Source organism: Dipodomys merriami, unplaced genomic scaffold, assembly GCF_024711535.1.
Source record: "Dipodomys merriami isolate MVZ:Mamm:240054 unplaced genomic scaffold, mDipMer1.0.p SCAF_201, whole genome shotgun sequence".
NCBI lineage: Eukaryota > Metazoa > Chordata > Mammalia > Rodentia > Heteromyidae > Dipodomys > Dipodomys merriami.
In genome coordinates, this window is record NW_027203394.1 from 61,520 (window position 1) to 88,580 (window position 27,061).

At 54.8% G+C, this 27,061-nt stretch overlaps 1 protein-coding gene across 1 annotated transcript in view; it reads left to right on the forward strand.

Moving 5' to 3' along the window:
* The window catches only part of Kcnn2 (potassium calcium-activated channel subfamily N member 2), a 59,555-nt gene that overhangs the window by 11,848 nt on the left and 20,646 nt on the right, over nucleotides 1–27,061 (forward strand). Inside the window, exon 3 of the mRNA XM_070031480.1 lies at nucleotides 12,792–13,210. Coding sequence (XP_069887581.1) covers nucleotides 12,792–13,210 — 419 coding nt within the window. The remainder of the gene's footprint in view (nucleotides 1–12,791; nucleotides 13,211–27,061) is intronic.

Consider the following 27,061-nt stretch of genomic DNA (forward strand, 5'->3'; position numbering starts at 1 on the left):
GCAGGAGAGTCGATGAGACACTGATCTCCAATAAACCACCAGAAAACCGGACGTGGCGCTGTGGCTCAAGTGGTAGAGCACTCGCCTTGAGCTGAAGAGCTGAGGGACAGCACCCAGGCCTGGAGTTCAAGCCTTTAGTACCAGCACCAACACAAACCCCAAATACAAACAGAGCCATTGCGTGGACTTGGCATTGGGTTCGCCCGGGGGGGGGGTTCCCCAGCGGCGGTGACGGCGCTGCTCCCCCAGGACCCCGCGCGGTGTTTCCACACCGGTGCCTGGTTTTCACCTGGGAATACTCCAGGGGAAACACGGGCTGTGTTTTGCACATTCTCCTCCCGGCAGGAGTCCCCGTCCGCCTCCCTACTTTCTGTGTGTGGGGGGGACTGAGACTCGAGGGGGCGCGTGACCCGCGGGCCCACAGAAAGGTGTGGGAGGGCAAATCTGTTCCTCCTGGTGACCTGGGAGGCTCTGGGGAAAGCCTGGTGGAGAGAGACGAGGCCGGGACGGGGAGACGCGGCTCGGGGCGGACGGGGCTTTAACCCCGTGGGACGGGGACAGGAAACGTCAGCCCTGCGCCACCCCGGCTCACACGTAGAATACAAGTCCCGAGGGGAGGGGGCAGAGACGCAGGTGTTTAAAAAGCACCCACACTCACGCCTGTCCTCCCGGCCACACAGGAGGCCGAGAGCTGAGGATTGTGATCTGAGGCCAGCCCGGGCAGGGAAGTTCGTGAAACTCTTATCCCCAGTGAGCTAGCAAAAAGCCAGAAGTGGAGCCGTGGCTCAAGTGGTAGAGCACCAGCCAGGAGTGAAAAAGCCATGTGAGAAGAATTCTGGTACACCCACGTGTGTGCATGCGTGTGCACACGCACACTCATCAGCACACATGGCACCTTAACGCACCCTAAGTGAACAGTGAGTGTTCGCGCTCTCCCTTAGTCTTAAACCATTTGTTGTTGGTATCCGTCATGGGGCTTGAACTCTGGGCCTGGGCGCTGTCCCTCAGCTCTTCAGCTCCAGGCGAGCGCTCTACCACTTGAGCCACAGCGCCACTTCCGGTTTTCTGGTGGTTCATGGGAGAGAAGAGTCTCACAGACTTTCCTGCCCAGGCTGGCCTTGAACCGCCATCCTCAGATCTCAGCCTCCTGAGTGGCTGGGATGACAGGCGTGAGCCACCCGCACCCGGCTTCTTACACCATATTTTATTAAGCAAATATGAGAGCCCTGGTAAGGTTCGCAGAGCCCAGGGGCTAGAAAGTTCCTAAGGTAGAGGCGGGGCGGGGGGGGGTGTTAATGTTCCATGTCAAGGAAATTGAACCACATTCTTCTAGAAGCAAGGACTCGGGGTGGAGGAGACAGATGCACAGTTAGAGTAAAGGTTGGAACCTCAGCCCCAGCTCCGCCCCCACCCGTCTCCTTGTTGTTGACGATAAAGTTTTATTGGCACACAGCCTTGCACGCCCAGTGTGCGCGTTGTACCTTCCCACACTCTCACCTCAGCAGCAGGAGCGGCAGCAGCTGTGAGTGTGAGTATTTATTCACCTGTTGGCATCGATGACCCGTCAGGATGTGAGAACAGGATCGCGGGGAAAGGCCACGCTTCGTGTCCGGGGAACCTGGGTGCTCGAGGTCCATCCGTGCTGTTGTCGCCCAGAAAACAAGCCCCAGGGCGCCCTCTCCTCGCCAGGCATCCCCTTCTAGAAACTTCTGTGCCGGTCACATCATCGGGTCTATCCGGGCCCAGCCTCTGTCTGAGCGCTCTTGGTGTCGGGTTAGCGGGTCCTTCGTTTAGAAAACAGCTGGAGAGTCATCAAGTGGCGGCCTTGGCGTGATGCTCTCTGTGTGTGGCTGGCGGGGTTCACAGGACGGGGGTTGGGTACCGTGGAGAAACGCCGAGGGGTGGAGCAGGTGTGAAGTGCTCAGGACTTAACGGTGCTCACCTTGGGGGGGTAGGGGAGAGGAGGGAGTTTGGGGGGGTCACTCTCGGCCTGTGTCATCCTCTGGCCATTGGGCCTCTGGGCGTGGACGGGGAGTTTTCCCACTGATTCCCCCATGACGGCGTGTCCGGCGAGTCTGGCCGCTCTTCGCTGTGGTCTTCCAGATGCTGGGAAGGCCGGCTCGGCCTTTATGCGGAAAGACGGGAGGTGTGAGGGGGACATGCCCAGCATTTATAACTGTGGAGGACATGGTGTGGCATAAGTCGGGCCTTGTTAGCCTCGTGCTTCATTTCTAATCAGTATCAATACAACTTAACTCATCAAGGAAACCCGCACCGGCCGCCAGTAGCTCCTGCTTGGACTCCTAGCCACGCAGGAGGCTGAGGTTGGAGAATTGAGGTTCGAAGCCAGCTAGGGCAAGAAAATCCATGAGACTTTTTTTTTCTTCTTTCTCTTTTTGGTCCATTGTAGGGCTTGAACTCTGAGCCTGGGCGCTGTCCCTCAGCTCTTCAGCTCAAGGTGAGTGCTCTCCCACTTTGAGCCACAGCACCATTTCCGGTTTTCTGGTGGTTTGTTGGCCATCAGAGTCTTCATGGGCTTTCCTGCCCAGGCTGGCTTCGAACCGTGGTCCTCAGATCTCAGCCTCCTGATTAACTAGGATGACAGGCGTGGGCTACCGGGTCCTAGTTCCGTGAGACCCTTATCTCCAGTTCACCTCCCCCCAAAAAAGCCAGAAGAGGTGAGGGGCAGCGCCCAGGCCCCCGCGTGAGCCCGGGACTGGCCCACACCGAAGAAAACTTGCACAACCTCGAGGCCCTTCTGTGGGAAAGCACTCGCGGAGTACGGGCGACGCCTGCTCCCGTAGCCACGCAATTCCACTCCTTACTCGGGTGGAAATTCACAGGGCCAAGAGTCGGAGTCGGGCCCTCCGCTCCGTGGTGACCCCCGGGCTCTGTCCCGCGTGGGAAGCAGCTGTGACTTTTCTTCTGGACCGTGGGAGCACAGCCGTTCCATTTTCTCCCTCCGCCGTGACCGTACCCCCTAGTCGCTACATCTCGAAGACTCGGGGTGCTCCGCGGACGATCCCGTCGACGAGGGTATTGCTTCCCTGCGAATCTCCCCCCCCCGTGACCCCCCTCGCCACTGTGGGTTCCAGGAGGCTGTGGCGAAGCCATCTTTATCCATAATTAATCGTCCCCATAAAGCATGTCTTATTTAGTCCTTCGCATCCGTCTCCCGGGAGGAGCCGCGGGGACGGGACAGGAGCCAGCACTCAATTACCCACGAAAGGGGGGTGGGTGTGGGCAGCCGCCTGAGCCCTCCCCCCCCTCGCTCCACGCCGCTCCTCTACCGCCACCCTGGCGGGGTCCACAAGGATTCTGGGCCTCGCTGGAAAGCCCCTGGCCGTGTGACACCAGTCATCCGTCCGTCCATCCATCAGCCACCTATCTATAGATCTGTCATCTGCGTAGGTACGGTGTCCACCTGTGTATCCATATCATAGCCACCCGTCCGTGCCTGTTCTGTCTACCTGTGTATCTAGCTGGCTGTCGCCTAACACCTGCCATCCATCCATCCACACATATTACCTGACCAACCGTCCATCATCCATTTATCATCCAGCCATCCATCATCCATCCACCATCTATATCTATTTATCAACTGTCATTTTTCTACTGTCATCTATCATCTGTCCATTTATCTGTCAATCATCTGTCATCCATCTATCCATTTATCAATCATCATCTACCATCCATCTGTCCATCCATCTGTCCATCCACACCCCTCCACCCACCCATTCGTCTACAGTGCTAGAGCTCAACTCCAGCACTCACATATCACCCCCTTTGAGCCATATGCCTTTGGGGGTTCGGCTCCAGCACCCCCTTCTTCTGGACAAGCCTTTCTGACCATTCAGCGTGGCACACGCATTGCTCCTTCTTATTAGCATCCTGAGTTAGTAGTGATTCTGAGTAGCGCACGATGCGCATTGGCGGCGATGTTACAGGTGACATTTGTTCGGCTCTTCGGCGCTGACGGCGTTGTCCTCTCTGGACAATCTCTCACTGAACAGAGGGGAGGAGACTGAAGTGACTGTCTGTAAACCTCACGCTGAGGAGGGAGGTGGGCCACTTCATTGTTTCCGGGTCTCCGGTCCAGGCCGGCTGTCCAGACGGGATCGAAGTGATGTTCAATGACATCTGATTGAAATCTTGTTTCTGCTAGAAGAATTCCGTCTTTACTTCTCCCCACTGCCAAATGTGGACTGTGCCGTAATCGGCTTTTCTTTGATTTCACATTTTTATGTATCGATTGCTAATGTGAAAAGCATGTATCCTCAGGACCCCACTGGTTGTGGGTTGTTTTTTTTAACGTGGGTTGTTTTTCGACAGGTTTCCAGTTACACGTGTTCAAAAGAAAACAGGGAATTGGAAACATTCTTGCCATCAGAAAGTCAAGATCTTTTTTTTCCCCTCTCTCATGGTTAATCTCTGTGTCTCTAGTGTAAGTCACTGACACACAGATAGAGAAGGAGACACACACATCTCTGCAGGACCCAGCGGGGGGGGGGGTGCTGTGTGTGACACTCGGGAACAGTCCCTGCGCTCTGCCCGCGGCTTCTTTGGCCTTGGACGGGTTGCAGGTTCTGTTTGATTGACCCGCCGGGGCGTGCGGTTCTTCTTCTGGACGGGGAACCCCCTTCGGGTTTTACCGTCCACCGTCCGTCCTTCTTATACCCTTCCTGGAACAGCGCTTGTCAAACACTTCCTGGCTGACGCATTCCTCACGGCGTGGGGCGCATACGGCCTAGCGTGCCATGTAGTGGAGCCCCAAAACACGGTTCTGATTTTAAATCCAACAACACAGACTCAGACTATTTAAAAAGAGCAGCAGCAAGCAGCCCTGCCTGCCAGTCCTGGCCCATAGCCGTGAGTCCTCGGCCCCCGTTCAGACTTGGCCTTGGCTGTGTCCTCTCTACTCAACACACTCCTGCCACCTCCGGTTTGCAGGAACCATCACCACGGAGCGGCAGCCTTCCCCATCCTCACACAAAAGAGCGTCCGGCCTGCATCACGCTAGCCTCGAAGGCTCAGACGAAACAGATAAAACCAGCTAAACACACGCACGCACGCACCACAGAACCGCTCCGTGGGGTTTGCTCTTAGGACCTCGGCCCTCCTTGCCCCACGCTTCCGGGGTGCGCTCCCAGTTGCCAAGAGAAGGGAGCGTTGGAGCTTGAAGAATCCCTCTGGCGGCCTCCTCCCCGGCCTGCACCCCAGCAGCGCCCCGGGGAATTTTGTAGGAGAAAGGAAAGCAGAAAGGCTGCCAGGAAAGCCCAGCACGGAGCCCTGCGCCCCAGAAGTGGCTGTGCTCCAAGGCTAGCCCGCTGCGGGGTCCTGAGCCTGAGAGATTTCCCACTTGCTTTTCCTCCCCCTGTGTGTGCATCAGCACAGGGGAAGTTCACTGGACGGCCCCGTACTTGTCACGCACGCACGCCCAGGCCCTTGGAATGCCACGCCCCTGCCTCCCCCCCACACACACACGCGGGGCGCCTCTCTCTCTCCAGTGCTTATTTTTTGTTTTGGCCCGGAATCCTATTCTGGATGGGTAGCTGACTTCATTTATATTTTTATGACAGCTTTTATTTTTGTACCTATCTCTGACATTATTTTGACTGCATAATCTTTTTTCCCCTCCTTCTCTCTCTCTCTCTCTCTCTCTCTCTCTTTCTCTCTCTCTCTTTCTCTCTCTCTCTCTCTCTCTCTCTCTCTCTCTCTCTCTCTCTCTCTCTCTCTCTCTTTCTCTCCCTCCCTTATTTTGGGTGATGTCTTCCAAACTTCATTTCATCCTGTAGCAGCTTTGCTGGTTTATGTATTTTTTTAATTTGCTTATCTTTAGCCCGCGTGGATCGTAGCGACGTTTCCGGGGCTCAGGATTCCTGCCGCTCCTTCGCACAGGGCAGGGACCCTGGGGACCCTCCGTCTGTGTTTGGCTTCTACGGGGTGCTTTTAGCATCTGGGAGCTTGCATTTCCTCCATGTTGGTTTTTAACCATCTAGATAGAAATACCTCTGGAATTTAGACAAACGTCTGCACCTATAACTTCTGAAATTGAGGTGGCTCTGTGTGCACCTCCTTCCCCCTGTCCCCTCTCCCATCACAGGCCGTTGGTGGGTCCCCGTGATTTTGACTGCGCTCTGTGCACCAGACTTGGTGCTGGGCCTCGATTCCGCAGTGCTCTTCCCTGACTCCGGTGGGCAGGCTTGATTCGGTTTCTTCTTGCCCTGTATTTTGCTCACGATGGGACCACGATGTCGCCGCGTGGCATCCATCCTCCCTCAACTCCTCTCCTAGCATATGGCCGCAGCTTCCCCAGACCAACCACGCCGGCAGGACAAGGCCCTGAAACTCTGAACCTCCATTATATGGCCTCTAAAGTGAGGTCAGAAAGAACGCGGATTCCCTGATTGAAATAACACGCCATCGTCACCACGTGTCTTACACAAGCCTGTGAGTGTGTGTGTGTGGGGGGGGCCACATGGGAAGCTAAGCACACAGCTCCCAAATTTCCCCGTGGACTGTCTGCCACCGGGGTTCGGATGTCTCTCCGAGAAAGCCCACGCGAGAATGTGGTCGATTTCTGCACCCACGGTGCGTCCAGCATCACGTGGCAAATGTGTGTCGATAATGTGCTCTGGCCCCAGAGGTAGAAGGTGGCCGAGGGCCTGGGGCGTTAGATGTGACATTGTAGAAATCGTCGCCTACATGGGGGACAAGCGGCCGTCTGCTTTATAAACATTTGGCTTCTCTGTCGCCCCTCCCTGCCCCTGCCACACGGGGTACATGCTGGAGGCCCCCAACTTTGATTCCTGGGTTTCCGCGAAACTCCTGTGGTAATCACGGCGCAGTTCTTTCTGCTGCTGGTGTTTTAATTAGACTCTTACGAGGGCAAACGTGATCATAATTGTGAATTGGCTTTTAGCTGGCTTTGTAAGTCCTTAAAATAACTAACGCGATCACAGCACACGTTAGCGAGGTAGCCGTGTGCTTCCAGTGAGACTGTACAGAGCTTTTAGTCATTTTGGGTTACATTTTTGGAATCAGCTGAGTTTGTTCTTGTTTAACTATGGCTTCAAGACTTCATGGATTTCCTGTCATTTATAATCTCTACCCCCTTCTGAAGAATGGTTGGAAAATGCTCACCAGAATGTATAGGGAGTTAAAAGAAGCCAGTGAAGAATTCGCAAGAAAGCAGGTGTAGAAGGTCCCAGTTGTATTCCCTCCCATCTCCTTTTCCACCTGTTCCGGCCTCTGCCGTCCATGGCCTTGGTTTCTGTGTCCTCCTCTTACTCCGTCTTTGATTAGTTCAGGTTCTCATTTATTGGAAAACCACCTGACCCAGTACTGAAGCGAATGGCTCCGAGTGAAGCAGGGCTTGTTGGGAGCGATGTTACCCAGCCCTCTACCCGTCCAGCGGGAGACAGACTCTTCCCGAAGGATGAGAGAGTCCAGCACCGGGCTCTTCAGCTGCAGCAAAGCAGAATCACACTGGACGCGTGCTGGTGGAGATTCTGCAGTGGAGCCGAGCCATGCGTGGCATGGCTTCCTGGGATACCAGCGCTGCTTTTCCAGACAGTGCGGGGGAGGGGGGGCAGTACTCCATCTCCATCTTTCCATCTTGAAGAGACGATTTGCCCAAATTCCTATGCACTGTGAGCATCATCACCCCGTTATCAGTGTATAAAGTACCCCAATAGTAACACAAGGCACTGGCGGCCCGGCTGCAGGAAGCTGAGAGAGCGGTCCCAGTTCTGGGGCTTCAACTCAGGGCCTGGGCGCCGTCTCTGAGCTTCTGTTTGCTCCAGGTTAGCGCTCTACCACTTGAACCACAGCGCCACTTCCAGCTTTTTCCATTTACGTGCTACTGAGAAATTGAACCCAGGGCTTCATGCATGCGAGGCAAGCGCTCTACCACTGAGCCACCTTCCCAGCCCAGGGGTCCATTTTAATTAGGCCTTAAGAGCAGCAGAACATGCATGTGCGCTAACCTCAACGGTCACTGGATGCAGACAGGTAATCCTAAGATTTTGGTTCTTGTCTTCTTCCGAGGAGAGAAGCCACAGAAACACATTGCGTTAGCCAATCATAACCATTTTTCTTCCCCAAACAGGTATAGGTTTGGCATCATCTCCCAGTGCTGACGTTATCTGTCATGACCAGCTCTTCTTCATCCTCCTCCCCAGCTAATTTTCCCATTTCTCCATCACAGGTGATCGTTTAGTCCATCCATCCTTCTTGGGGTACATTCCGCTGGTCCCTTTATCCAGGGTCAACAGTATGGGTATTGCCACATGATAATTATGTCAGGCTGATATTATTTACTATTTTTGTAGATGAGCCCAGAGAAGTTGAGAGGGATTAAGTATGCTACCCAAACCACTCAGCTGCTAAGCAGTGAAGCTAAGCCTCCACTCCAAAACATGTGTGCCTTTCCCGTGAGTCACACGGGCAGACATTCTCGACAGTTGGTTGATGTTTGAAAGACACACACAACAACAACAAAAATACCCACCCAGAAATAACTCAGCCGCTCAACGGGTATTATATTTGAAATTCCATTCATTTTGAATTACTGACTGCTCCCTCATGAAGTGCTAAATAAGTTATTCTTTATCCTTTATAGATCCTTATGTAAAACTTCAGTGCATGGTAAATTAAGTATGTCGTGTTTCCGACTACTTAACTGACAGAAGACCCAGCTGAGCTGGGCTGAAACACTTCCCACAGGCTCTGTGGTTGTCGGCATCGTGGTAGCAGGGCTGGCAGCGCTCAGTTCTGTGGGGCTTTTTGCAGGATGGTCTCAGGCATCTCGTTTATTTAGAGCTGGAAGAAGGGATGAGAGGAGAGTATACAACCATGTTTATCGTTTGTATCCCACAAAGCAGACAGTCCAGGAAGCCCTCCATCAACCTTTGCTTTGAACTTCCAGCGAGAACCGTGTCAGATGGCAGCACGTAGCTGCAAGGGAGTCGGGGAGTGGGGGGGGGGCTTTTCTGTGGTGGAGGTGGGGAAGGATGGACGGAAATTGGGGAAAATCGGGGGTGCTGGCCACTGAGGAGCCTTGCTCTCAACAGAAGAAGTGTGTTCTGTTCATGTTTTCAACAGCTCCAGAGATAGGAGACAGCATCTTTGCCATTTCACAGACCAGGGGAAAACCAAGTCAGCAGAGTGCAGGTAACTTTCCAAGGTTGTGTGACCAGTGTGGCTTACCTAGCGTGTGAGCTCTGATTTCTTACACTCAAGAATTTTTTTTCCCTTCTTCTCCCAGAGGAGAAGTAGGCACTTCAGCAATAAATACTGCACTGATGATGTCCAATCCTTTCTCCTCAGCAGCAGAAAACAAATTCAGGGCCCCAGAAAGCCAGTAATTGGGAGAAAAGCTAGTGGGTGGGTGGTGAGGGTCTGGAGACCCGGCTCTCCTCCTTTCTTCCCATTATACTCAGGACTGGCGAGGTCTCCACAGCTTCTGCAGGCCCAGCGCCTTTCTGTGGGTTTGAACCGAGGTCCTTGGAGGAAATCTCAGCAGAACTTTCCCATCAAACGTCTCCTTGTCTGTTTTTCTGGCAATGGTGGCCTAACTTCCTGGCCGGCTACGTCCCAGAAGTGTGTTTTGGTAAAGAAAAGAACTCCTTATTGGCCTTGTTATGTAGCCTTTTATTCTTATTCCATCCAGAACTTAATCTCCAAGGAAAAGCACCATTTCTTCTCTTTTGTTTTTTCTTCTTCTGACTAACTCTGGGTAGTTTAGGTATATATTTGGGGTTCATTTTGGATGAGCCTGGAGATTATTCCCGGGTATTTTTGTTCGGGATCGTTGACGTCACACTGTCTTAAAGCCAAACTTGGAGGTGCCTGGTTCTGTGATTCTTCCTCCACAGGGCAGCGTCCGCAAGGCCCTGTCCACAGCTTCCCATCAAAACAGAAATGGAAATAGAAATGACTTTTTCTTTCTGTAGCTGTTTAGCCTCAGACACGGGGAGTCTTTCTGATCTTTGTATCCACAAGATCTTCTGGGAGAAGCATTCATTAAATGAATGTTTAAAAAAAAGGGGGGTGGGGAGAGCTGGCTTTTATTGAATATCGGTTTAAAGGTTAACCAAGAAATCTTATTTATTTATTTTTGGTCCGTGCTGTTGAAAATGGTTATGTAACGTGCTGGTTCAAGGTTTTGCCTCGGTAAGCAGAATGTTTTAGCCACCAATTGGATTCGTGCGTTGGACTCTGTCGTTGGTCTCGTTAGCCAGGGCTCTGGTTTTGCGCAGACAGCCCGTGTGAAAGCATCTGAATGCCGCTTGACCTCATTCATTCACTCTCTTCTTCCTCCCTTTAAACGGTTTTCCTCCGTGTTATTGTCATCCGCTTGATTCTCAGGATTCCAGAATAAACACGTGACGGATTATTTAGCTAAAAGCCTTCCCGCGTCTGGGTCCCAATCGCTCCTGAGTGACTAAGCCACCCTTCAGAGGACTTCTACACCTGCCCAGCACAAATCGACGTCCCCCTCTTCATAAGGCTGGCCCCCGGGGTGGCACCCGAGTTGCCTTTAAAAAGATAGGTGCTCACTGGCCTGTCTTCTTTCGTCGCGTGTAATTCTTTAGTATTTTGTTCGTCGTCACTGTTCCATTTGGGGGACGTGGATGATGTGTTTTGCCCGTTTCCCTACTAGTTGATCCAGGCTTTGGCTGATGGGAAAGCGATGTACGGAGAGATCCCTGGCTCACGCGATGGTACCAGTTCTGAGGGCGGGGGACACCGGGGAGCGCACCGGGATTCCTGCAACCCTGGGGAACCCTGGGGTTGGGAGTTCGCCTGCAGGCAGATTAGGGGGGCAGCCAGGCGGCCCAACAGCAGCCCAGCCAGGGGAGCGAGCAGAGGAGGGGCTGGGAAAAATAAAGTCAGTGAGAGGAAAGGGCCTGACCGAGGGCGGGAGGCCGGTCCTGGGTCCTGGACTTGAACCGCGATCCTCAGATCTCAGCCTCCAGCTTCCTGAGTCGCCAGGATGACAGGCATGAGCCACCGGCGCCCAGCACTGGGCACATCTTTATGTTTTTGGTCAGTCATGGGGCTTGAACTCAAGACCTAGGTGCTGTCCTTGAGCTCTTTTGCTCAAGGTTGGCGCTCTACCACTTGAGCCACAGCACCACTTTTGGTTTTCTGGTGGTTCACTGGAGATCAGAGTCTCACGGACTTTTCCTGCCCCGGGCTGGAAACCCCAAATCTCAGCCTCCTGAGTAGCTAGGAAGATAGGTTTGGGCCACCGGCACTGGGCACTTCTTGACCGGTGACCTGGGAAGGTCACCTGTGGTCTCCAGAGCAATGGGCCAGGGGAGGGACACTTCTCGGTACTGTGCGTAGAATCTGCTGCATGGAGCGAAATCAGTGGGCGTCTTGGTGATTCTTAGCCCTTTGCAGACAAGCAAAACGGGGTGGTATGTCTCCGGCGAGGGTGTGCTGGCTGGCTGTCACCTCAGAGGACGGGAGGAGGTGTCAGGTTAGCCCCGAGGGAGGGTCCCGTTGGAATAACACGGGGCGGAGTCGCTGCCCCCGCCCGGACCAGTGGGCCGTGCACCTGCCGGCCGCGCCTGCGCGTTCCCGTCCACGGTGGGCCGGGGCCCAGAGTGTGACATCCTTCCTGCCCCGCGTGGGCGCGCCGCTGGCATCGCAGTGGCCAGGGCTTCCGCACACGTGGGCTGCAGCGTGCCAGGCTGCTTGGCACCTGTGGCTTCCTGGCCCCGGGTGCCAGGAGACTCCACGCAAGCCAGCACGGCAGCCGGAACAGCCACCGGACATTGCTGGTGTTTTGTGGACTGCCGGGCCCTGGTGGGCTTGGCCCCGCGTGGGCAGATGAAAGAGAAAGACAGAAAGACGTTCTTTGCTCTGTCTGTCTGTCTGTCTGTCTGTCTGTCTGTGATCTTTCTCTGTTTCTCACATTTGTTTTTCTTTAACTGTGGGACAGTGAAGGCCTGGGCCGAGGACTCCGTTCAAGGAAGCCGGCTTGAAAGCCCATTCATGATTAAAGGCCAGGCCGTGGGGGACCTGGAAGAGTCAGAATGGAAGCCGGGCGCCCGTGGCTCACGTCTCCTCAGGAGGCTGAGAGCCGAGGATCCTGGTTTGAAGCCAGCTCAGGCAGAGAAGTCCGTGAGGCTCTTCATCCAGTGAACTACCAAAAAGCCGGAAGTAGAGGTCTAGCTTCAGAGGAAGAGCATTAGGCTTGAATCAAAAACCTAAGTAACAGTGTCCAAGCCCTGAGATCAAGCCCCAGGACCGGCACAGGTGCACACACACACACACACGCACACACGCACACACACACACACACACACACACACACACACAAAAGATAAAAAACTGGAGAGCAACAGGAAACTGGAAGAAGGCATTCCTGCCACATTTTATTGTGGTCTCCTGTGATTCTTTTAAAATTTTATTTTGTCGACTGTGGGGCTTGAACTCAGGGCCTGGGCGCTGTCTCTGAGCCTTTTCACAGAAAGCCAGCGCTCTACCACTTTGAGCCACAGCTCCACCTCTGCTTTTCTGGTGGTTCACGGGAGATCAGAGTCTCACGGACTTTCCTGCCTCCCGTCCCCCCCTCCCCCCCCGGGGCTGGCTTCGAACCGCGATCCTCAGATCTCAGCCTCCCGAGGAGCTGGGACGGCAGACGCGAGCCACCGGCGCCCATGGGATTTTATCTGACTTCATTTTTCTCTGAAGCAAAGGAGCCGACTGCGCGCACGTGAGCGTGCTCTGCGCGGCTGCGTGGCCGGGGCTGACCCTCTGCTCTGTCTCGACAGCTGTTCATGGTGGACAACGGCGCGGACGACTGGAGAATAGCCATGACCTACGAGCGCATCTTCTTCATCTGCCTGGAGATCCTCGTGTGTGCTATCCACCCCATCCCCGGCGACTACACGTTCACCTGGACGGCCCGCCTCGCCTTCTCCTACGCCCCCTCCACCACCACCGCCGACGTGGACATCATCCTGTCCATACCCATGTTCTTAAGACTCTACCTGATCGCCAGGGTCATGCTGTTGCACAGCAAACTCTTCACCGATGCCTCGTCCAGGAGCATCGGCGCGCTCAATAAGATAAACTTCAACACGCGCTTCGTCATGAAGACGCTAATGACCATTTGCCCGGGGACCGTGCTCTTGGTGTTTAGCATCTCCCTGTGGATAATTGCTGCCTGGACGGTCCGAGCCTGCGAGAGGTGAGTGGCGCGCTCCGCGGGGGCTTCTTTCCCCACGGCGTCCTTCTCCCTGCGTGTCTGCGGAGGTAGCTGGGACAAGGTTTCGTGTTTGGATTGTTTTGGGGGGGGTTTCTGATGATGATGATGCGCCTCGGTCTTGGATTCTCTGGGCTGGCTTGTTTTATTATTATTTTTTTTCTGTCGATCGTGGGGCTTGAACTCTGGGCCTGGGCGCTGTCCCTCGGCTCTTCAGCTCAAGGCTAGCGCTCTACCACTTGAGCCACAGCGCCACTTCCGGTTTTCTGAGTGGTTTATTAGAGATCGGAGTCTCAGGGACTTTCCTGCCCGGGCTGGCTTTGAACCGCGATCCTCAGATCTCAGCCTCCCGAGTAGCTGGGATGACAGGTGCTCAGCTCTCATTTGTTTCTTACTGACCTTCCAAGAAGGCGTAGAAATTTCATCCTGCCTGAGGAGCTTTGATAGCAGCCACCCATGCACGCCCGTGGGCAGTCCTGAGCAGTGCCCTCCACAAACAAGAATAGACGCCACAGAGAAACAGGAAGAGCTGTGTAGTGAAGGGTGTTAGACACCTGACTGTGTGTGTGTGCGCGCGCGTGTGCGTGTGTGCATGTGTGTGTGTGAGAGAGAGAGAGAGAGAGAGAGGTGGGGGGGAACAGTGAGAATTTTCCAGAACTGTTGAATGCTGGGGTGAGGATCATCATGCAAACTAAGCGTCTGGCTTTTGAGAAATCAAGAGTCGTACACTTACATAGCTTAAAGAGAAGGGGGAAAAAATCTGCCTGAGAACTGTAGAAAGATGGCTAGATGGAGGGAGGGAGAGAGGGAGGGAGGGAGGGAAGGAGAGAAAGGGCAAACCCACCCCACCCCCTGCTCTGGGGGAGGAATTCACCCTGAATTCCTCAAGCGTTCCTTTGATAGTTTGGCTTTTAGATTCCTGAGTAATAGTGCTTCTGTTGCCGATGTATTTTTTTGCCAACATCTGTTGTTGGGTGTTGGGGTTTGGGGTTCCTTTCCCTGACACCCCGTGGTCCCCCTCGCCCTCCCCCACTGCATTCTCATCCCCCACATCCTCCTCAGGAGCTGAGAAAAGAAAGCGTGGTGTGTGGGGGTCTGCCCTCGGGGATTCGCCCCCCCTCCCTTGCGTGGTTTTGTGTGCCCGCCTCTCATTGGCCCCCAGCCCCCCTCTCCCCCCCCCCCCCGCTGTCACGCCAGTCGCTTTCCCTCCCGTCGCCCCTTGCCACACCCCGCGTCCGGTTCTGTCATCCTTCTAGATCCTTGTGAGCCCAGCGTCTGTCCCGGGACCCCCTCAGGGGTCGCCCTGCCCACCTGCCTTCCTCCTGCCCCGATAGCGAGCCCCACTCGGGATCGCTTTCCCGCACGGTAGTAAGGGCCGTGTTTTCTCCTCTGGTGTCCTGGTCTCACAGCCTGACACCATCCTTTTATTTTATTATTATTGTTGTTGTTGTTGTTGGTCATGGGACTTGAACTCTGGGCCTGGGCGCTGTCCCTCAGCTCTTCAGCTCAAGGCGAGCGCTCTACCGCTTGAGCCACAGCGCCACTTCTGGTTTTCTGGTGGTTTATTGGATGATAAGAGTTTCACAGACTTTCCTGCCCGGGCTGGCTTTGAACAGTGATCCTCAGATCTCAGCCTCCTGGGTAGCTAGGATGACAGGCGTGAGCCACCAGTGTCCAGCAGTTTTGTATGTGTGTGTGTGAGCTCGATTTGGTATTCTTTTTGGTGTCAGTCCTGGGGCTTGACCTCAGGGTCTGGGTACTGCAGGCTAGCACTGTACCACTCGAACCACTTCTGGCTTTTTGATGATTCACTGGAGGTAAGTGTCTCGTGAACGTTTCCTGCCCGGGCTGGCTTTGAACCCTGACCCTCAGATCTCAGCCTCCTGGGTAGCTGGGGTAACGGGCGTGAGCCCTTGGTGCTTGGGGAAGTTTACTTGTAAAGAAATGTAGGAGCCGGGGCTGGGCGCAGGTGTCTGATCTGTAATCCTTGCGGCTCCACAGGCTGAGATCAGAAAATCCATGAGCTTTCCTGTCTCCGGTTAACCACCAGAAAGCCAAAGTGGAGGTGTGGCTGAAGTGGTAGAGCACTGGCCCTGAGCTAAAAAGGTCAGGGACAGCACCCAGGCCCTGAGTGCCCCCCCTCGCCCCCCTCCCTCCCTCCTTCCCTCCCTCTCTCCCTTCTCCCTCTCCTCTCAAAAAAAAAAAAGCTTAGATAAGATGCTTGGTATTAATGATAAGATCTACCGGCTCAACCTGCCCTTAAATCTCACAAATCATACCCACCATCAGACCACACGCCTGAGCCATGCACTATACAATGAAAGTCAAGCCAGGCGCCGGTGGCTCACGCCTGTCATCCCAGCTACTCACGAGGCTGAGATTGAGGATCGCGGTTCAAAGCCAGCCCAGGCAGGAAAGTCCGTGAGACTCTGATCTCCAGTGAACCACCAGAAAACCGGAAGTGGCGCTGTGGCTCAAGTGGTAGAGCACCAGCTTTGAGCAAAAAGAAGCTCATGGACAGCGCCCAGGCCCCGAGTTCAAGGAGCACCAGGACCCCCACCCCACCCCCCAAAAAAGTGCCACTCACGTCCTTGGTGTCCACCTGTGCTCGGGGAACTGGCTGGTGCCCCTCCCTCTTTGGGAGATGACATTGTCTACATGCATAACGTGCCAGAGAGAGAGAAGATTCTCCCCATCTGATTGTGCATTCAGCTTCCCGGTGGGAATGCACAGAATCTCCACGTCGCAGCGTGGCACGCAAGCCTTACTTCTGCACCTGACACCAGCAGATCTGACGCTTGCCCCTCCCCTCCCCTCCACCCCCCTCCTCCCCTCCCCTCCATCTGTCGGTCTTTCCTTTTGTGAGGTTCCCAGCCCTTCAGGTGGGCCAGGTCCTTCAGTGAACCTCACAGCTCCATCCTGACTCCCAGCGCCCGGTCTGTGTAGAAATGTTCCCTTTAGATCCCTCAGAGAACTGCAAGGATATTTGAAGTTAGAGAGAGAGAGAGGGTTCTCTTGAGAAGGTTGTGTTACAAACCTCCGCCCACCCCCTCCCTCAGCCTAGAAGTTTCCCCCAGTTCTTTGCTCACGCGCAAGTCACCTCTGATTTCTTCACCCGCACCGCATGCGCGTACTCGCAGCCTGTGTGGTTCCGTGTCAGTGTGTGATTCGGTTCTTGTGCTTTACGTGCGTGCACGTGTAAGTGTTCAATGCCTTTCCCCGGGGTAGTTGATGCATTTGATCAAGAGGCGCCATCCGAAGGGCCTCGGGAACCTGGCACCGATGGCTTGTAATCCCAGGACCCCCGTGCTCAGGAACTCAGAGCCACGTGCCCCGTGGCCGCACACACGCGTGACCGCCACCCTGAGGTTTCAGAGTCTGGGAATGAGGGGGGAGGGTTCAGGCTGGGGAGGGAGGGGGGAGGAGGGGCGGAGGGAGCGTTCCTGTGGACGTCATTGCTGTGAATCTCTGGGTTCGCCCGTATGTAGTGGAGAGGGACGCTGCTCACGAAAGCACTTAAGCCTCGGTGTGTCATTTTTGGAAGGAGAATTAGAGAGGCAAATAGGCTTCCGTGCGCAAAGCCTCTCCCCAGCTACGTCCTCGGTGGATTAGCAGTGAGCTCCATCCTGAAGCCTAAGAGAAGGACACAGCGTTATTTATTTTTTTCAGGGTATCAAAGCTAGCCCGAGGACCAGCGACCTCTGTCTCCCCCGCGTTTAGAATCCACGGTTCTGTGTCTTTAAGAACGTCTGCGGTGTGTCCGCCATTAGAGCTGAGTCCCACAAGTGGCCTTTGATGTCACATCCCTTACACTGTCCAGCTGCCTAGAAGAGGATTTCTGCGTGCAGGTCAAACGCCGTCATTATTAGTAGTAGTAGTGGTGGTGGCGTTATTATTGTATATTATATTGTGGAATTTTTGCAGTCAAATCATACCCCGTAATATCATATACAACCTAAGTTTCAGATGCCTTGTTTCACCAGGTGTCACTGGCTCACGCCTGGCATCCTAGCTACTCACGAGGCTGAGATCTGAGGATCGTGGTTCAAAGCCAGCCCGGGCAGGAAAGTCCGTGAGACTCTGATCTCCAATGAACCGCCAGAAAAGCAGAAGTGGCGCTGTAACTCAAGTGGTAGTAGAGCTCCATCCTTGAACCAAAAAAAAGCTCAGGGATAGTGTCCAGTGCACACACACATCCCCAAATACACTGTTCTATAGGCGAATTTTCATCCCTCCAGGACCAGTTCAGTACTTGGGGTTCCATTTTTAATGGGGTACAGGTTACCCTTCGTCCATCCCGAATGCCATCTGACTTTTACACATAATTAGATCAAAATAAATAGGCTTGTTCCAGGAACGACCCACCAGAAAAGGAAGAGTGGGGGGTATTTACGCCTAGTAAAGTCATTCAGTGTGGCCGTGGATAACTTTTTTCTGACCTGGTATTCTCTTATTCTTCCAAGATCATACATACCTTTATTACTTCCGTCTATCGGGTGCGTTTACAATAACACTGGGGTTGAAGCTTCAGTGGGTGATTAATTCCTTTTGAAGGGCTTTAATAACTGGGTTGTAATTTTCCTGTGTCTTTAAGTAGTTATATAAAGGGGTGGTGGCGCCGGTGGCTCACACCTGTCATCCTAGCTACTCAGGAGACTGAGATCTGAGGATCGTGGTTCAAAGCCAGCCTGGGCAGGAAAGTCTATGAAACTCTGATCTCCCATGAACCACCAGAAAACCGGAAGTGGCGCTGTGGCTCAAGTGGTAGAGCGCTCGCCTTGAGCTGAAGAGCTGAGGGACAGCGCCCAGGCCCAGAGTTCAAGACCCACGACCAACAAAAAAAGGGGGGAAAAAGCATCATTTCCTACTTCAAAGAGATTTATGTAAAGATGAAGGTTTTCACAAAAGCTTGAGTGGTAACCTTTACTCACATAGAAAAACATATTTCACCAAGGCTGTCAATTTCAATACATTTATTTAACATTACCTATTTAAAATCTTCTTTTCCTTTAGAATATAAACTTGGGTTTTATTGTACTACATATTTTTTGGGGGGTCCAGTCGTGGGGCCTGAACTCTGGGCCTGGGCGCTATCCCTCAGCTCTTCAGCTCAAGGCTAGTGCTCTACTACTTGAGCCACAGCGCCACTTCTGGCTTTTTTCTTTTTGTTTATGTGGTGCTGAGGAGTCGAACCCAGCGCCTCAGGCATGCAAGGCAAGCGCCCTACCACTGAGCCACCTTCCCAGTCCCTTATTGTGCTATATTTACGCCCTAAATAATATAGTATTTGTTTAGAAAGTGGCTTTCTGCTTTTATTAAGGCTCGATTATTTTGAGTTTATCAGACTCAGTTCTTGTCTCATTGATAGACTTGATTGAGTTCCATTGTAGTTTAGTGGATTCCGTGCTAACTTTCAGCATTTCAAGAGCCTGACAAGCATTGGCAGCCACAACCGGCCACACAGCGGATGTCAGTCATACCATGCGAACGGACTAAGCACACAGCAGAGCTGCTTTGCTTACGGCCCCTGCGTGGCTCCCTTCCACGCCCTGCATCAAACCCCTGCAAACCCCTGTCCCTGCGTGTGCAGTGATGTTTCTTTAGCCTTTGGGACGCCCCGTGTTCCTGACCTCAGACACAGGGACTCGGGGCGCTGTCTCTGAGTGTGTGTGCTCAAGGCGAATGCTCTTCCCACTTGAACCACAGCACCACATCCGGTTTTCTGTTGGTTCATGGGAGATCAGAGTCTCATGGACTTTCCTGCCTGGGCTGGCTTTGAACCGCGATCCTCAGATCTCAGCCTCCTGAGTAGCTGGGATGACGTGCGTGTGGCTCAGGATAGTTTTGGTGAGTACAGTGAGGTCAGTGAACTTGGGCCGCGGCTTCTCTGTTTCCGCCAAGAACTCTGAGGATCGCGACCGAGTTGGACCGAGTTTGGTAGGGTTGCCGTGGTAACCATGACTGCCTTTGGCTTTGTGAAGATCGTGGCTCTTTCCGGTGATGCAAATCTCCCCTTTAAGCCAGGGCTTTGCATGCTAGTGATGGCTGGGCGTCTCGGGTCTCCGGCTCGGCTTTGGCGGGTTGCGGCCCGGTGGACGGTGGGGCTGCTCCCCTGCGCGCTCCTTCTGAATTCTCACGTAGCATCTTGGGATCGTTGACCAAAGACCAACAGCGTCAGCGTCTCCGTTCAAGGAGAGCTCTACACGGAAAGGAAAAAAAAGTCTGCAAAGTAGCTCAGCAGGCCTGAGCTCAGTGATAGGACGATCTCTGGGAGGGAGGAAGGAGGGAAGGAAAAAAGGAAGGAAAAGGGAAGTGCACTTCTTCCTTTCATCCCAGGCTTCCTGTTACTCCACATCTTTTATCCCCGTCAACCGCAGAGGAAGTCTGTCCCACGGGGGCTGTCCATTTCGCCCGGTTTTATGAGGACTTCTCTTCCCTGCTGGAACAGTGGCCGTGTGTACTCTTTTCCTGACCCCAGACTGTGTCAGCCACTTCACGAGAGGCTCCCGCCCCGTCACATTGGGACGCGCCCTGCGGCTGCTTCGTGTAGCTCGGACATGGTTCTGTTCTCTGGCCTCAGCGGGGCGGTTCTACCACCCCAGCCACAGCCTTCCAGCACTGGTGACGTCTAGACAGGTTACAGCTACACAAGTCAGGTGAAGAGTGTATTTCCTTTTGCACACCCACCCCTTAATTCTGTTTTCCTATCTAGAAAATACTAGTTGGGATACTTTTTTTTTTTTTAAAGCCAACCAACATGTGTGCAGTCTAAGTTAATTTCCCTATTATAGAAAGGTATTTCATTGTAAGAAAAAGAACAGTGCCATCAACAACGCAGTGAACTTTTACGAGGCTGTGAAGTCATTTTGGCAAGGCATGTTACAATATATATAGTTCACACGACACGTAATTTTGGCTAGGTTACCACTACTGTGTGTGTGTGTGTGTGTGTGTGTGTGTGTGTGTGTGTGTGTGTGTGTGTGTGTGTGTGTGTGTGTGTGTGTGTGTGTGTGTGTGTGTGTGTGTACGTATGCTCACCTCTTAGTGACCCAGGTCATGTTTTCCTCTCTCTGCCTCAGTTTCTCTTGGTGGATGACGCTTTTCTCTCTTCCTCTCCCCACCACGTCCCCCTCTGGGTAGGTAGGGCCCTCAATGCGTGCCTGAATTCACGTTGCTGGCGTCTGGGGAGTTTCCCTGGTCCCTTCCGTTGTCCCCAGAAAGACATTTCTTGGGGTGGCTGTGGCTCGGGCGTGGGTGGAAGTCAGGCCTGCGAGGGTTTGCTTTGGGGGCTCCTGTTTCTAGAAGACGGGGGGGGGGTCTGTGAGTGTGTTCACACTGGTGCTGTCATTCAGCTGCTGGCTGGATCATCGCTTTCGCACACGCCGGCCGCCGTGCCCGCGCTGGGGCCCGGGCTTTGGACCTGTGCGCCTCAGCCGGGTGTTTGCACGCCTCCTCCTCTCCTTTCTCCATTAGTTGCCTGCCGTGAAGTTTACACCAAATTTGCAGGTTTTTGTCCAAGTTCCAGTTACTCTGTTGATTTTTTTTTTTTTGGTCCAGTCCTGGGACTTGAACTCAGGGCCTGGGCGCTGTCCCTGAGCTGCTTTTGCTCAAAGCTAGCGCTCTACCACTTGAGCCACAGCGCCACTTCCAGTTTTTTTCTTTTTGCTTATGTGGTGCTGAGGAATCGAACCCAGGGCTTCATGCATGCAAGGCAAGCGCTCTACCACTGAGCCACCTTCCCAGCCTCTCTGTTGACCCTTTTGTGGTTGTTTTCCTTGGTCATTGTTCTACTCCGTGACTTCATTCCTTCCGTTCATCTGTAAACCTCCTCGTAGTTTCTTAAGTTGGAGGCTCGGAGGACCGGTTTTAGAGCCTTGTCTCCGGATGCCCTCCCTCTCAGCCCGGCCCGGCCGCTGTGTGCGTGTTCACCTGCCTGAAGGCAGCTCCGGGCTCCCCATCCTGGGATCCTCAGGTCTGTGACTGAACCTCCAGGCACTGGGTTTTCCGGCTTGCTTTCTCCGCACGCAGTTTCTCCTTTTAATTCCCAGTTGCATTTTATTAAGGCTGCGTGTAAGGCCCAGGCGGGCTCTGCCGTGGTGGATGCCCTGTGTGGGCTGCCCAGGTACAAAACTACGCCATGCCTGCTGGCGCTATTTTATTGCGCTTGTTGGCATCGTTATTGGTGACGGTGGTGCTGGGTTCTGAACTCAAGGCTTCTGTCTGCCTCCAGCTGAAATGTCCCTCCTTTGCCCCCCCTCCCCCTCCAGGCTGGCGGCTGGCGCTCTACCATGTGAGCCACAGCGCCACTTCCAGCTTTTGGGTGGCTTATGGGAAATATGAATCTCACGTGGCCTTTCCTGCCCAGGCTGGCTTTGAACCGCGATCCTCAGATCTCAGCCTCCTGAGTAGCTGGGATGACAGGCGTGAGCCACCGGCGCCTGGCTACTATCAACTCTTTTGGCGTTGTACCTAATGCTGTTTTAATAAAACATATGTCTAGATCTTCCACTTGGTGAAGGAAAGTATAGAAGCGTGAGAGAGAAACAGAAATCAGTGACTCAGATAGACCAGCGACCGGCAGAACTTTCCAGAACAGAGCAGCGTTCCTTTGGTCCGTCCCCTCCGATGCAGGATGATTGGGTCTGTGCTTCGCTTCGGTTCCGATGGTTCTGTGTGTGTTCATGACACCTTGTAGTGGCTGCACTTCCTGGACAGCAGAGATGGTGTCGGTTCTTCGGTTCGTGCGTGAAATGGAGACGTGTGTATGTAGGCATGGGCCGCAGAGTTGAGCTTTAAGCACAAACCTTTTATCCAAGGAAAGCTGTCAGTCAGGAAAACTGTGACCAAAACAAAACAGCGATGTAGAGAAGCGGTAAGAATTAGCAAGACTCACGCCTGTCATCCTCGCCGCTCAGGAGGCTGAGATCTGAGGACCGCGGTTCAAAGCCAGCCCGGGCAGGAGAGACCGTGAGACTCTTATCTCCCATGAACCACCAGAAAACCGGAAGTGGCGCTGTAGCTCAGGTGGTAGAGCGCCCACCTTGAGCTGAAGGTCCTGAGTTCAAGCCCCACGAAAGAACATCTGGAATCTCTGTCCTTCGTCAGATGCTTTCCCGAGAGAGTCGTTCAGGGCCGAAAAATGATTTTAGGGGGAAAAAATCCCGTATTCATCCAAGTTAAATATTTCTCTCCACCCGCTTCAGACCCGGGAGCCAAGCCGCCGCTCACCCAGCCCCGGATGCGGGCGCTCTCCTCTGAACAAGGTGCGCTGCGCGACCTCACGCTGAACACAACCCACGACTCCACCCGGCAGAACCCTGCACCCCCCCCCTCCACCATCAGCACCAACCCCCCACGCTCCCTTCCACCAACCCCCCACGCCCCCCCACTGCCCCCTCCTCCATCCACCAACCCCCCACGCTCCCCACTGCCCCCTCCACCAACCCCCCACGCCCCCCCACTGCCCCCTCCACCATCCACCAACCCCCCACACCCCCCACTGTCCCCTCCACCATCCACCAACCCCCCCACGCTCCCCACTGCCCCCTCCACCAACCCCCCACGCTCCCCCACTGCCCCCTCCACCAACCCCCCACGCTCCCCACTGTCCCCTCCACCAACCCCCCACGCTCCCCACTGCCCTCTCCACCAACCCCCCACGCTCCCCACTGTCCCCTCCACCAACCCCCCACGCTCCCCACTGTCCCCTCCACCAACCCCCCACGCTCCCCACTGTCCCCTCCACCAACCCCCCACGCTCCCCACTGCCCCCTCCACCATCCACCAACCCCCCACACCCCCCACTGTCCCCTCCACCATCCACCAACCCCCCCACGCCCCCCCACTGCCCCCTCCACCAACCCCCCACGCCCCCCCACTGCCCCCTCCACCATCAGCACCAATCCCCCACGTTCCCTTCCACCAACCCCCCACGCTCCCCACTGCCCCCTCCACCAACCCCCCACGCTCCCCACTGCCCCCTCCACCATCCACCAACCCCCCACGCCCCCCCACTGCCCCCTCCACCATCAGCACCAACCCCCCATGCTCCCCACTGCCCCCTCCACCAACCCCCCACGCCCCCCCACTGCCCCCTCCACCAACCCCCCACGCTCCCCACTGCCCCCCATGCTCCCCCCACTGCCTCCCCACTGCCCCCCCACCATCAGCACTGCACCAATCCCCCTCGCTCCCCTCACCCCCGTGTCTCAGCCCCTCACTCTCTGCTTGACTCCTAACAACACCTGGTGGGTGTGGGGTGCCTCCTGGGCGCGTGGGGTATGACCACCGACCACGGATGGGCGTGGGGTGTGACCACCGACCACGGATGGGCGTGGGGTATGACCACCGACCACGGATGGGCGTGGGGTATGACCACCGACCACGGATGGGCGTGGGGTATGACCACCGACCACGGATGGGCGTGGTGTGTGACCACCGACCACGGATGGGCGTGGGGTATGACCACCGACCACGGATGGGCGTGGGGTATGACCACCGACCACGGATGGGCGTGGGGTATGACCACCGACCACGGATGGGCGTGGGGTATGACCACCGACCACGGATGGGCGTGGGGTATGACCACCGACCACGGATGGGCGTGGTGTGTGACCACCGACCACGGATGGGCGTGGGGTATGACCACGGACCACGGATGGGCGTCCCGCACCGCCGTTCCCCGCTCCCCCCCGCCCCTCCCCCAGCCACACGTCCCTCGGGTCCTGCGCACACAGCACCTCGGCACTCCACAGCCCCTGTCTGACTCCAGGCAGCGGCCCACCCTCCCTGCACACTGCAAACGCTGCAGTCAGCACCATGGCCGGAGTCCTCCACAGCCTCCCAGCCAGCCCAGACGTCAGTGTGTGTGTGTGTGTGTGTGTGTGTCTGTGCGCGCGCGCGTGCGTGTGCAAGTCCTGGGGCTTGAACTCAGGGCCTGGGCGCTGTCCCTGATCTGCTTTGTGCTCAAGGCGAGTGCTCTACCATTTGAACCACCGCATCACTTCTGGTTTTCTAGTGGCTCATTGGAGATCAGAGTCTCACGGCCTTTTTTTGCCCGGGCTGGCTTCAAACCCTGATCCTCAGATCTCAGCCTCCTGAGTAGCTAGGATGACAGGCGTGAGCCACCAGCGCCCAACCAGCCTGTATAATGGATTAGGTATTGCATATTATATATATGTGTGTGTGTCAAATTCAAGTTGTCTCTATGTATATTTAATTACATTCAGATTATACATACATAGGAAAAATATAGGACGTATACATAGAATATAACCATCCTCATATATCCTATATTTGTATATGTATACTATATTTGTATATAATATCTGTATATGTGCATATGTTCTGTGTATACACAGATACACGTATGGTATCCTCTATATCTTATGTACATATAGGACATATGTGGGTTTGGGAGTATGTACAATAGGCCCTCAACAAAATACTTTTTAATCTGTCAAATCCAAGATAATCACTCCTTACGATAATTCTGTGTGTGTGAGAGAGAGACTGAGAGGGAGAGGGAGGGAGATGGGAATCGGGAGGCGTGTAACACACTGAAGCCAGCCCCTCTCTTCCCGTGTCTTGCGTGGCTTAGAAGCGCCGCGGCCGTGCGGGCTGACACGGGCTCCTGGGCTGAACCCGCGGCCGTGCGGGCTGACACCTGCTCCCGCGCTGAACCCGCTCTCCCGGGGCCTTCACATTCGCAGGACACTTTATTTATCAGCAGAATGTACAGCTTAAGAAAACAAACACGTTAATTAGATCAAACAGAGCGGAAGCCGCGCGCCTCTTCACGCCTTCTCCAAAACACTTTTTTTTTTATACCACGGAAACGCTTGATGTGCAATGAATGTGACATGAATCGAGGCTTGCCGGGGAGCAAGAGGCTGTCCCGGGCTCAACTTTATTCCCCTCAAATATTTAGGTATTACCTCCTTCCCATGGCCGGCCTTGGCTCCTGTTCTGCGTGAGACGCGGCGAGGCTGTGTCTGGAGCCTCACCGCAGCCTCTCGGGAGGCAGAGATTGAGGATTATGGTGGGAAGCCCCTGTGGGCATCAGAGTTTGAACCACACCCCCGCTTCTGGCTTTCTGGTGGGTCATTGGAGACGTGAGTCTCACAGTCTTTCCTGCCCGGGCTGGCTTTGAACCGTGATCCTCCGATCTCAGCCTCCTGAGTAGCTGGATGACAGGCGTGAGCCACCGGCGCCCGGGTGGAATGCTTGTGCTTCTTTGTTCTACTCCGTGTCCGGGGTGAGCCCCAGGCGCGGCTGGACGTAGGACCGGCCAGGCTTGCTCCGCTCAGCCGCGACTGGGATCTCCTGTGGGCTCACCTGCTCCCTGGGCCCCGGGCTCCTGGGCCGGACGGAGGCTGACCCCTGGGCCCGGCCCCTGCTCCCGCTCGGTCCAGCTGCCGTGGTGGAGATGGCGTGGTCCAAGACTGCCACCTAGTGGCTGCCCACCGCGCTGCTCCCGGTCTGGGAGAAAAGCAGCAAATTCAGAGGCCTGCGGTGGGAGCTTCTAGAAACATTGGGGGTTAGGGGGGAGAGCCAGGCCAGATCCTGTAACGTGGGCTCGGAACGAAGGTCACCCCCATATGTGAAAAGTTAAAACTTTAAGGACATCAGGATGGAAAGTAGGAGGAAAGAAGTTTGCCCAGAGTGCTGATCTCGGTTCCCCACTGTGCTGTGGGGTGTGGGGCTCCCAGGAGTGCTCACGACTTCAAAACCCAGTGCCCCCAGCAGCTTCCCAAAAATCCTGTTTAAAAAAAGCCAGGCGCCCGGGCTCACGCCTGTCATCCCAGCTACTCAGGAGGCTGAGAGCTGAGGATCGCGGTTCAAAGCCAGCCTGGGCAGGAAAGGCCGTGAGACTCTGATCTCCAATAAACCACCAGAAAACCAGAAGTGGCGCTGTGGCTCAAGTGGTAGAGCGCTCGCCTTGAGCTGAAGAGCTGAGGGACAGCGCCCAGGCCCAGAGTTCAAGCCCCATCACCAAAAAAAATGACAAAAAGCGAACATGAAATGCTTTTGCCGAAATGTTTCCTTAGTAATGTGGTTCGTGTGTAGATGGGGCCGGCAGGGGCTCCGCTTTGGTTATTTGCAGTCGGCCCAGAGGTTTTTCCAGACCTGCGTCTTGCTCGGCACTGGTTTGCCCGGTGTTTGTTTCCCACAGACAGGATCGCGTGCCCGGGTTTCTACCCACCCATCGGGGCCGACTCCTCCTCGCGTCCTGTGGGGTAGGACTCGGATGTTGAAGTGCGTGATCTCTTACAAGCTGTTACTTCTTCCTGTTGTGGCTGGTGTACCGTGGCTGGTGTGCCGTGGCTGGTGTGCCGTGGCGCGTCCTTGTGTGATCGGTGAAGCGTTCGTGGTGAGCGTTCACCCTGCCTGGATTCGCTCTCGTGCCGTGGCTGGGTCCCCTAAGCCTGAGAACCCCAGCCCGGGGAGGCCTTGCGTGACCATGTGTCCCGTCCGCTCTCCCTTTGGGGAAGCAGACTTGTCAACCAGACTTTTGATTCTTTTTAAGTCAAAAGAGAAAAGAAAAAAAATCAAATGTGCAAAGTCAAAGGAGCAAAATAAAATCAAGGTTAAAACACGCACACACCACACACGCACACATACACCACACACACGCACCACACACACACATACCATACACACGCATGCACATGCACGCACCACACACACACACACCACATGTGCACGCACCACACACATGCACATGCACACACCACACACATGCATGCGCCACACGCACACCATGCACACACACCATGCACACACATGTGCACACACACATGCACACATGCCCCTCACTTCAGCTCAATAAAGAGT